The following is a 12,335-nucleotide window of genomic DNA, read 5'->3' on the forward strand; positions in this document are numbered from 1 at the left end:
GGCAACTACACCTACAGTCACCCACTGAATAGTTTTGTACAGTGGTGACAGCTGCTGCCAAACAACTTAAAAAAGAAATCTGCACAGCCAATCAAATCTCCACTGGCCAATGAGAAGCCTTACTGGGCAAAAGACCCACCTGGCCCCACCCACTGTGAAGAGAAACAGCACTGTTTTTTTTAAACCCTGCTTTTTACAGCCCAAAGGAGTCTCAAAGCGGCTTCCAAACACCTTTCCCTTCCTCTCCCCACAACAGACACCCTGTGAGGTAGGTGGGGGATGAGGGAGCTCTGAGAGAACAGTCCCAAGAGAACTGTGACTAGCCCTAGGTCACCTAGCTGGCTGCACATGGAGGAAGAGAGGGGAATCAAACCCAGTTCTCTAGATTATAGTCTACCGCTCTTAAGCAGCCTGTATCAGGAGGTATATGTAGGTGCACAGCACTTCCTAGAATGGAAGAAGTCACACTATATTTATGTTTATGTTCATGTTCATGTTCATGTTCATGTTCATGTTCATGTTCATGTTCATGTTCATGTTCATGTTCATGTTCATGTTCATGTTCATGTTCATGTTTATGTCCCGCCACTCCCGAGGCTGGCTCATGGCGGGTCACAAAGTCCATAAAACCCTTTAAACCCCCCCATAAAAGGACATAAAACCCCTTACAATCACAATTCAGTAAGATAACTGGCTGCAGAGGAAAGGACACGCAGCAATGGGTTTAAACTTCAGGTTCAACGATATAGGCTAGATATCAGGGGGGGGGGGGAAATTCAGTCAGAGTAGTTCAGCAGTGGTGGGGGCCGGACAGGACTACCCTTGTCCATCGCCTGGGGACTGGCTGGATCAACTGGCTGCCGAAACTTCAGATAACACTGGTGCCTGAGAATACCTTTGATTTGCTCTGGAGGACTGACCGTGTGTGTTTGCGTGCACTCAAGCGGCTTCCGGTTTATGGTGACTGTACGGACTCATGACCAACAGCACATTCCGTCTTTAACAGCCTTGCTCAGGCCTTGCCCATTGATCCTTTGATCGTTGGGTTGCTAAGACTTGCTTTGGGAAGATCTGGCAGTCCAGGGGTGGAGCCTGGAGAGGGCAGGGTTTGGAGGGGAGGGGAGCAGGGCATAATGCCATGCCCCCTTCACCCTCCGAAGCAGCCATTTTCTCCAAGGGAACTGATACCTGTCATCTGGAGAACAGCTGTAATCCCGGGAGATCTCCAGTCTCCACCTCGAGGCTGTCCCCCCGAAAGTCTCCCCGTCTCATGTTGGGTCTGCAGTGCTTCTTTTCCAGCAAAACTCACAGGTTCTGAGTGTCAGCCCCTTTTGTGGGAGGGTCTCTTAAGTTGTGAAGAGGTGATTGGTGGGAATCAGTGGAAGGTTATATAAGAGCACTGGCCCCTTTGAAAATTTTTATCTCATTCATTCATTCATTCATTCATTCATTCATTCATTCATTCATTCATTCATTCATTCATTCATTCATTCATTCATTCACATTTATATACTGCCCTCCCCAAAGGCTCAGGGCGGTTTACATAGAACTGAAAACTGTACAGGAAACATTACATATAACTAACTAACATTAATATTATTAACTGATAATAACAGAGTGACCATGTAACATTAAACAATAATAATACAAACAGGTCCATGAGTCTTGGTGTATTTCTTGGGGGGGGGGAGAGGGAGAGGGGGCAGGGGCCCTGCTGATGTTGTTGATTGATTGCGTGATAAAACACACAAATACCAGGTCTTTCACTTTTCCTACTGCCTTCAACATTCGCTAGGTTTATTGTCTTTTCTGGTGAGAGTTGTCTGGCTCCCACAGATATTATTCATGCCTTAGTAGCTTTCAGATTAAGCTGTTGCAGTGTATGGTAGGGTACTGGCAGTCTTCAAGCAGAGGTTGGATACACACTTTTCTTGGGTGCTTTAGGATGCTTAGGGCTGATCCTGCGTTGAGCAGCGGGCTGGACTAGATGGCCTGTGAATCTGTGATTCTGTGAAACTGCAGTTTGTCTAAAAAGCCCCCATTTGACTTTTGCTGGGAAGTGAGGGAACACTCCGTGTCCCAGCAATTTCATTAGCTATCTACGTTTCTAGGTCCAAAGTGCTGGTTCTGGAGTCAGACTAATTGTCCGGAGTGCCCTCCCACTCTTTAGGATGCTCCTGTGAGGCTGTGCTCTGGGGCAGTGGTCCCCAACCTTTTTATCATGGGGGACCACTCACTGGGGACCACTCAACGCCTTTTACTGAGGCCCGGTGGGGGGAGTAGTTTACTCCTCTACTCTCAACCACTGCCCTAACGCTCTCTGATCGCTATGTTTAAACATCCCTTCAAAATAAGATACAGACACGCCACAACAATGAACACAAGGACAATGGGAACCCTGAGCTTGTTTCTCTGCAATGAGATAGTCCCATCTGGGAGTGATGGGAGACAATAACACCCGAAGTGTGTTGTAAAGGTCCGGGGGGGGGGAGGAAGGCGTCCTTCGGGCCCCACCTCCAATTAGTCGAAGGACCACATGTGGTCCGCGGCCCACAGGTTGGGGATCTCTACTCTGGGGTACTGTTGGAGAAGGATGGAAGACCAGCATCCATCAGAAGCGGGGCCTTCTTAGGAGTGACCCCACTGCTGTGAAACAAACGCAATTTTGGAAGCTGCTGAAGTTTAAAAAAAAAATTCCTACTGGGCCTTGAATACAGGAATTTATGCCGCTGCCAGTGAGCCATTATAGATGATGTTTTAGGAGTTTTGAGTGTGTTATGGTTATTTTTTAGATTATTCTTGTTACAGTTTTATTGGGTTTTTCGATTGGATTTTATTGCATTCCTGTTGTTTATAATAGTGAAAGTTAGTGCAGTAGTGTAAATTAATAGTGTAAGTTACACTACTGCCAGTGAGCATTATCTAATGTCTTAGGGCTGTTGAGTGTGTTGTGGTCATTTTAAAGATTATTTTATTGGGGTTTTCAATGTGATTTTATTGCGTTCATTGCGTTTATTGCTTTCTGCATTTTCTTTTGACAGAACAACGGTATAGAATTTTATTTATTACTTATTTATTATTATTATTTCACTTATACCCTGCCTTTCTCCCCTCCTGGGGCCAAAATATGGCTTACATTAACGTAGCATAAGGACACATTTTATGCAGGTTCAGACCAATAGTCGATCTAGTCCAGCATCCTGTGGGGATTCGAACTTGGGTCTCCCAGATCCTCGTCTCATATTCTAACTTCTACACCACACTGATTCTTAAGCTAGAGTTGCCAGCCACTTCCACGTGGGGGATCCCCCCATCTGGGTCCCATCCCCAGGGGGATTTGCCAGGAGTGGGTGGGAGATCCAGGCCATGTTATTGGCACTGTGGTGACATCACTTTCAGTGTGTACCAAAAGTTACGTCACCAGGCTGGCGATCTCCGGGTGACACTGTAATTTGGGCATAAAACTCTATGGCAGAAGCCATTTTTATCATAGAGCTTTTGCCCAAATGCCAGAACATCTCCAGGATGACCCAGCATCATGACGACTCTTCAGTACAGGAAAAATGTTTTCACAGTCAGAGTAGTTCAGCAGTGGAATAGGCTGCCTAAGGAGATGGTGAGCTCCCCCTCACTGGCAGTCTTCAAGCAAAGGTTAGATACACACTTTTCTTGGATGCTTTAGGATGCTTAGGGCTGATCCTGCATTGAGCAGGGGGTTGGACTAGATGGCCTGTATGGCCCCTTCCAACTCTATGATTCTGTGATTCTACAGGCCAGAGGTAACGTCACCAGCGGCATAGCCTGGGCCTCCCTCCCGCTCCTGGAAGATCCCCCTAATCCCCCACCAGTTGCCAGGCTGGATGTGGCAAACCAGTCTCCAGCAGAGGGAAACAGCCACATGAATAATCCACCCGTTTCAGGAGATTCCTGCCCATTTGTCTGGGAACAAATAAAGTAAATACTGACGAACCTTTCTGAACATAAGTGTGCTTACATTTCCGATCTTCAAAAATTAATGGCCACCGCCTCTGCGTTCCAGCTATCAAAATTTAACGAGAAAACTGTTTTTCGACGCTTATTGCTTGCATAGGCGCCAAGGATGAACCAGCCAGACCCCTGACCTGAAAGGCTGGTTCAGATGAGGTTCCTCCACGGCCCCTCCCACATTCCGGGTTACCTGGAATGTCGCTCCTGCGGGCAAAGAAGGATTTAGAGGTAAACGTACACCTTTGCATTGTGTTGCACAGCCCCACTCCGTCCCTGGAGCAGGGAGGGAGGGAGGGAAATTCAGTGCCTGAAAAATCCTCTGTGCAGCCTGGGTATCCACTTACCTGTTACATCATGACCCAGCAGCTGAGAGGAACCTGTAGGAATTTCCCCACATTCCCCGCCCCACCCCCAAGAATGGGCCTGAACATTGCCAAGGGGCTCTATTAGAGAGAATACAGTAAAGTGGGGGGGAGGTCCCGGATCATATGATAGTGCAGCGGGTCTAAGTGGGTGGAGGATTCAGGGGAGAGACAGAGAGAAACAGAGAGAGAGAGAGAGAGAGAGAGAAATTCAGTGGCCAGGAGGACACCTTGGAGCTGCCGTGTAACACAAAGGCTCAGGCCAGAGAAGTTAGCCGGTCAGTGCAGGGGAAGCAGCCCTTCTCTGCTCTGCTTTCTGGAGTCATTTGAGAATATCTTTTGCTCCTTCCTTCCCCGCCTGGCTCATTCCTCCTGCGAGGCTGTCATCCGGCCCGGCACCACCATCCTCTCATTTCTACTTCCCCCGGCATGATCAGCGGAGCGTGTTGCAGGTCAAACCTATCGGGTCTTTCCAAGTGAGTCCCCAGTTTGTTTCTGTTCCTAGGGGAAGGGGGTGGGGATTCTCGTGTCTGCCTTTCTTGGTCTTGGGGAGGGAATGAGAAAACTTTTGCATCTGATAGGGAAAGGAAGAAGGGAGGGAGCGGAACTTGGAAATGCATCCAAGATGTGACACTGGATCTCAACACACTCCCACCCAGTCCTGCTTTGTTGTCCAGCGGGTGCATCTTTGCTCGGAGACTGACGTGCCCTGGCCTGGTCAAAAAGGCAGAATCGAAAAGGAAAAGGGATTGCTGGCTGCTGGGTTGACGTGTTTGTTAGGGAGATGTCGTTTTCTGGAGGTCGTTTCCCTCTGAGTGAAACTTGGACGTTGCTTCATCTCTGAGTAAATACCAGAGCCCTGCTTGCGTGATTGACCAGGGGGTTAGGGAAAGTCGAGTGGATTCACTGGAGATATGAGATTGGGAGAGAAACTGCTTGTGCATTGTGGATTTGTCTCTTTTTTTAAACTCCAAAAGTAGGAATTGAGCCTGCACAATGGAGTGGGGGGAGGGTGGGATGTGCAATTGCCCCAACAGCTTCAGGAATTACAGAAATGCATCTGATGAGGGCCCTGAACAGAGATTGCTGAGCCTTATAGTTTTTTTTTAATATCATCCCTGGTGATAAATTAAAAACCTGGTATTGGTTTAAAAGCATCCATAAAACATAAGTGCGCAATCGTACAGATAGCAGAGAGGAGCCCAAGAGCAGGAGTTATGCTTTATGCGTTCAGAAATCACTCTGCAATCTGAACAAGATCCAAGTGGGTTAAAAGATCCAGTCAAGGTTCACAACAAGTCACCCTCTGGATTGGAGATCATGGGTCATCATGTGAGAATCCCCCAAGTTGATAAGCCTGTGCACAGACCACGCAGTCCCCTAAACTAAGGAAACTATTGTTGTTGTTGTTAGATGCAGAGTCGTGTCGGACCCATCGCGACCCCATGGACAATGATCCTCCAGGCCTTCCTGTCCTCTACCATTCCCCGGAGTCCATTTAAGTTTGCACCGACTGCTTCAGTGACTCCATCCAGCCACCTCATTCTCTGTCATCCCCTTCTTCTTTTGCCCTCAATCGCTCCCAGCATTAGGCTCTTCTCCAGGGAGTCCTTCCTTCTCATGAGGTGGCCAAATATTTGAGTTTCATCTTCAGGATCTGGCCTTCTAAGGAGCAGTCAGGGCTGATCTCCGCTAGGACTGACCAGTTTGTTCGCCTTGCAGTCCAAGGGACTCGCAAGAGTCTTCTCCAGCAAGGAAACTGTTAGCTCATCTTAAGACATGGCCACCCAATGGAGTTGGGTGGCGTGTATTAGTGGTCAACTCGGTTTGACCTTGCCACATAATGGTCCAATCTCTGCATTTCTTTATCTGCGCATTTCCAGCTAGGTACTTTGTATGTCCTTGCTCATCTAGCTTTTGGAAAACCTGCTCATCTAGTCAACTTGAGTTTCTGGGAAAGTCTTGGGTTCTTAAACTGTTCCATTTGAACAACAAAACAAAATCAGAGTCCAGTGGCACCTTTAAGACCAACAAAGATTTATTCAAGGCGTGAGCTTTCGAGTGCAAGCACCCTTCGTCAGACTCTTCCATTTGAGTTATTAGTCTGTCCACAGTAAATTAGCCCACAGCATAATAACAGATGCAATGACCAAATTGAAATTACAAGCTTAGTTTAGACGGTCACCATTTGCTTCGGTTTAATTCCGGGGGGAAACAAAGTGAAGGAAAGAAATATATCATAATCAGAGATTGACAGGCAGATGAAACCTTCTTTACTGTGTAATGCTGAAAATAATTGCAATCCTAATTAGAACAGAAGAGCCTCTTGTGGCACAGAGTGGTAAGGCAGCAGACATGCAGTCTGAAGCTGTCTGCCCATGAGGCTGGGAGTTCGATCCCAGCAGCCGGCTCAAGGTTGACTCAGCCTTCCATCCTTCCGAGGTCGGTAAAATGAGTACCCGGCTTGCTGGGGGGTAAACAGTTATGACTGGGGAAGGGAATGGCAAACCACCCCGTATTGAGTCCGCCATGAAAACGCTGGAGGGTCACCCCAAGGGTCAGACATGACCCGGTGCTCGCACAGGGGAGACCTTTACCTTTAATTAGAACAGTGTTTGTTTAGCCGTGTTCTAAGGAGCTCGGATCTTCTTCCTTAGGCCCATCTTAAATACAACTTCACGTTTAAATCTGGCCATTGGCCACTGTGTGTCTAGCCGTAGGGCCAAACTGTGGCTGTCCAGATGTCCATGGACTACAATTCCCATGGACCCCTGCCAGCATGCTGGACAGCCACAGTTTGGTCACTCCTGCCGTCAGTTCTCCAAAAGTCAGCTGAGGCTCGATGACACTTTCTATCAGGATTTTTTGTCTGTTTGATGGAGGGTTTTTTCAGGAAGTGACACATTCACACAGTCTAAACTTCTTTGTCTGTTCCCTTTGAGTTTCTCCAAAAGTGGTGCATCCCTGCTGTCCAGGCAGTCTGACATGTAATCTGCCAAGACTGATTTCTGAGCAAAGGTCACATTCAGGCAGAGACTTCAAACGGTACAGAAATTTGTTTAGCTTATCAAGAAGATTCATCAGCCACGCATTCTTCAAGAGTCAATATTGGCTGTCCTTTCCAGACTTCCACTCTCGGCCGTATCACAAAACCACAGAGGTCCGTTTCCCAATAGCAGAACCGTTTGATTCACAGATAATGTCTCTCTTGCAGCAGTCTCTAGCAGACACGGGGATTACAGGGGCTTAAAGGAGACGGTGACTTCACTGAATTTGGGATCCCTATCACACAACTGGCTATTCCTGGGAGATGCTTCGCATATGAGTAAGAGCATCTCTGTGGGACATCGTTGTCCCCTTATCACCGACTGAGTGGGGAGGCCTGGGGCAGGGTGGTGGAATGTGTGGCTGAGATTTGCCTCTTAACTAGGAGTGCACAACACCAAAGAAGAGTTGGTTCTTCTATGCCGAAGGAGTCTCCAAGCGGCTTGCGATCGCCTTCCCTTCCTCTCCCCACAATAGACAGCTGGCGAAGTTGGTGAGGCTGGGAGAGCTCTGACAGAACTGCTCTGTGAGAACAGCTCTAACAGGACTGTGACTAGCTCAAGGTCGCCCAGCTGGCTGTATGTGGAGGAGTGGGGGAATCAAACCCAGCTCTCCAGATCTGCTGCCGCCGCTCTTAACCATTACACCAAGCTGGCCATCTGGCTCTTAGGGAATGAGGCTGAGGCACTGTTCCCCACCCTCCCAGATAGATGCAAATTCTTAGATCTCAAGCTCTCCCCAGAACTCCAGTCCTGGAGAAAACTCCAGTGAGCCTTCACAGCTTCCTGTGATTTACCTAAAGAAAGCTGGGAGGCCTCCCGTGAGAACACGTCCTGCTGCCTGCCATGAGAGCAGAGCCAGAGAAAGTGTCAGTGGAGTTGAGCAAGCAGGCAACCATGGGATAGGTGCACAGTCCACATCTGGAAGGTAATAGCTGCTGTACAAAAAAATTACCAGGGGGCTACCATGGGATGTGTGTCCCGTCTCTGCAACTGCTGTTTACCAAACTTGAAAGCTAATAATGGATGGGAAGAATGTTTAACAGTGGGCTACCATGGGATATGTGTATAGTGTGCGCAGCCACACAATGAGGGTTCTTTAATTCCCCCCCCCACACACACATTTTATAGCAATTGTACATTGCATGCTGATTACCGAATAGACAAGCTTCTTCCGATGAAATGCTTTCTGACTTATTTTGTTCCCCCCACCAGATTGAAAAAATATTTCTGCATTTCATTTCCTTTTGGCGACACTGTCCGTCTTGGAAAGTTTCCTCGTTCCCTTGGCTTTTTCCGTCCTGTTTTGAAATTTCAAGCACCGGGCCCAATGAAAAAAGCGAAAAAGAGAGAAGGGCGTTTGATCGTCCTTTGATAATGACTTAATACTAATGCCCTTTTCTCTAGCCTGTAGAGTCCTAGATCGGGGTAGTCAAACTGCGGCCCTCCAGATGTCCATGGACTACAATTCCCATGAGCCCCTGCCAGCGTTTGCTGGCAGGGGATCATGGGAATTGTAGTCCATGGACATCTGGAGGGCCGCAGTTAGAGAGGTGCTGGTGCTGGTGGCAGCACTGGGGGAAACACCAGCAAGCAAAGCAGTTAGGTGTACAAAAATTCGCAAGGCCCACAGGGAGGATCAAAGACCATACGCAGGCAGCTCTGGGTGGGCGTGGAACTAGGGCATCGGCAGAAATGCATCCTTTTATGGGGAAGAAGACACTGGGGAGGTGTCAGCCTCTTTTGACAGCCGAATGTAAAGTTGTGCAACGGGGCGTGGGTGCTTATCTTTTTTGCAACGTACATGGAATGTGTATTCTGCCCTTAAAAAAAAAAAAAATCCAGAGTTCTGCACCAAGAGTCCTGTAACCTTCCACAGATTGTGCAAATCATACATGCTTGTCTGATTTTTTTTTTGCATGATTTATCCTGCTTTTGTTCATCCTAGGGAGGGGCAAGGAACTATGCAGTGCACAAAAGCTTTTTCCATGACTCCAGAAATCCTTTTCCATGACTCCAGAAATCCTGCATAGATTTCTCTCTGTCTCTGTCTCTGTCTCTCTCTCTCTGTCTCTTTCTCTCTCTGTCTCTTTCTCTCTCTCTGTCTCTGTCTCTCTGTCTCTCTCTCTCTGTCTCTTTCTCTCTCTCTGTCTCTGTCTCTGTCGTCTCTCTCTCTCTCTGTCTCTTTCTCTGTCTCTCTGTCTCTCTGTCTCTCTCTCTCTGTCTCTCTGTCTCTGTCGTCTGTCTCTGTCTCTGTCTGCTGAGATTTCACTGGGCATTGTCCCAGCCTGTCTTTGCATCAGGGGTCCAGGCTGGTGTCATGGCAGGTGCTGTTTTTCTCAACCAGGCTTTCTCCACCCTGGGGATTCTTGGCAGCCCTGGAAGGTTTTCCCAAACCGGTGGGAGTCAATTTTTAATATATTTTTTAAAATATGTTAAGCATTTATTGGGTGGTATAACCATAGATGGTGATGTCGACCTGCTCCCCCCCCCCCCATGGCCAAAGATGGGCCTGGAGGGGGCGGGAAGGGGAAGAGCACAATTGACCCACTTCTGGGCTTCCTATTTAATAGTATAAAAAGCGTATTTCACTAGACTACCAGGGTAGGGGAACTTGGGAATGAAACAAGAAAATGCCTAGCTTTTTATGGCTCATGGCGGAGCTCTTAAGCCCTGGCTGTCACATGGCTGAACTCCAATCTGGATCTCCCTCTGCTAGATAAAGCAGTTCTCTCCTTCTTCTTTTTGGAACAAAGGTTGGAAGTAGAAGCCCTCCTTTTCCGTTATCAGTTGCAGACTAGAGAAGCAAACACGTAAGCAATGACCGGTAAACACTTTGCATACCAAAGATCTGGGGTTTCTTGAAGCCTGAAGAATGTTTCCGGGGGTTCTCCATGGTAATAATGTTGAGAAAGGCTGGGTTAGTGTGGCACAGGGACTAGGGAGACCAGGGATAACTCTCTCCCTAACTGATGCTGCAGGGGAAACCATACTGCCCCAGGCGACTTGGAGGAAGGCTGGCATAACAATGTAATTGTAATGAAAGCAGAGATTCCCCAGATGCTAGATGCTGCACCACCTGGGTCACTCCCGAGCCCTGGATACACTGTGGTTTGGCATTTAGTACTACCAGCAATGTTCCAGGTACTCTTGGTACAATAAAGTAATGGCAGCCCTTCCAACAAAAGAGTTGCTTATTCTAGAGAGAGGACGGGGCTGGGGTATAGAAGGTAGAGTCTGGCACTGTGTAGCACAGCAATCTTGGTGTAGTGGTTAGGAGCGCCGACTTCTAATCTGGCAACCTGGGTTTGATTCCACGCTCCTCCTCCACATGCAGCCAGCTGGGTGACCTTGGGCTTGCCACAGCACTGATAAAGCTGTTCTGACTGAGCAGGAATGTCAGGGCTCTCTCCATCTCACCTACCCCACAAGGTATATATTGTGGGGAGAGGGAAGGGAAGGCAATTGTAAGCTACTTTGAGACTCCTTTGGGGAGAGAAAAGCAGCATATAAGAACCAGCTCTTCTTCTTTTTCAGTAATATCAGGGCTCTCTCAGCCTCCCCTCCCTCACAGGGTGTCTGTTGTGAGGAGAGGAAAGGGAAGGCGAATGTAAGCCGCTTTGAGACTCCTTTGGGTAGAGAAAAGCAGCATAGAAGAACCAACTCTTCTTCTTCTTCAGTAATATCAGGGCTCTCTCAGCCTCCCCTCCCTCACAGGGTGTCTGTTGTGAGGAGAGGAAAGGGAAGGTGAATGTAAGCCGCTTTGAGACTCCTTTGGGTAGAGAAAAGTGGCATATAAGAACCAACTCTTCCTCTTCTTCTTCCTCTACTTCTTCTTGGTATGGTGACCCACAGTGCTAACCCAGGGGAGGGTGGGGCTTGGCACCCTAGGCAACCTGACTCCCATCTAGCCAAGCATTCCATTTTTCACAGTGGCTAACCAGATGTTTCAGAGAAACCAACATCTGGCTAGTAGCCATCAGGATTTCTTGATCAACATGTACATGCAGTGAAGAAGAAAACCTAACTAATGTGTGGCATGGAAGATACCATTTCCAGGGACAGGTCTTGGTTTCCAAAATACAAAAGAAAGCAATGGAAAGGGCAGGGGTGACCATTAGGGATCGCCGTCCCAGAAGCTACTTTCAGAGGATTTTGGGTGCCGATGGGAAACACTGGTGTGAACATGTGGCAAGGGATGTTTTTTTTGGGGGGGGGAAGGGGGTAATCCCTTTATCTAGAATTACCAAGGAAACATAATGTACGAAAGTTGCAGTCATGGGGGTCTAATGTATGGAATGCTTGACTCAGACTTCCGGGTTTCGATTTCAAATCCCATTGCATCTGCAGAGACTCTAACAGCCTTGGACAAAATACCATACTGATCACATCAGTATGTAGTTCACTGTAGGCAAGGGTGGTCCTTCTTGTTCGCACAAGTAGACTTGTTGTTTGGACTACTACTCATCCGGTGGTGTAAATATTTGCAGAAACAACCATTGCTTAATATGGAAGTTAAGCGTTGCTGAATGTGTGCCTATCAGTCTTGAAAAGCTTATCACAATGGCTACTGGGTAGTTGGAGGAGAAATGCACTCTGTGTATGCTCTGAGGCACTATGCTGTTTTCTCACACGTTACAGGGGGTATAGGGGTTTGCAGGAACAACCAGTGCTTCGTTGGGTTGTTCTCTGACATTGAAAACAGGACCTGAGTGGATCCTCAATTCTGACATATGAGGAAATAACTGTCATACTGTATTTTTCCTCACGGGACAACATGTGACTTACATCCAAGCAGACCAAACTGTAGTCTGTCCGGGGCTTTTTACCCAATCCCAGTTCAAATGAATCCCTCCCATCTACACTGAAGTTGACTTCCATTTTGATTTTGGGCGCTTTAAATTTTCCCTCTACAACATGCAAGATAGATCTGGAGTAACCC

General features: G+C 47.8%; 1 protein-coding gene across 8 annotated transcripts in view; it reads left to right on the forward strand.

Annotated features, from left to right (window-relative positions):
- The window catches only part of CALD1 (caldesmon 1), a 193,193-nt gene that overhangs the window by 124,643 nt on the left and 56,215 nt on the right, over positions 1 to 12,335 (forward strand). Inside the window, exon 1 of one of the 8 annotated variants that reach the window (XM_077340695.1) lies at positions 4,516 to 4,825. The exons of the other annotated variants lie outside the window; for them this stretch is intronic. Within the exon in view, the coding sequence (XP_077196810.1) occupies positions 4,779 to 4,825 (47 nt within the window). The 5' untranslated portion in view covers positions 4,516 to 4,778. Of the gene's footprint in view, positions 1 to 4,515; positions 4,826 to 12,335 lie in introns of those variants that run through there. 8 annotated transcript variants of the gene reach the window in all.

The sequence above is a fragment of the Paroedura picta genome, chromosome 5, assembly GCF_049243985.1.
Source record: "Paroedura picta isolate Pp20150507F chromosome 5, Ppicta_v3.0, whole genome shotgun sequence".
Classification (NCBI taxonomy): domain Eukaryota; kingdom Metazoa; phylum Chordata; class Lepidosauria; order Squamata; family Gekkonidae; genus Paroedura; species Paroedura picta.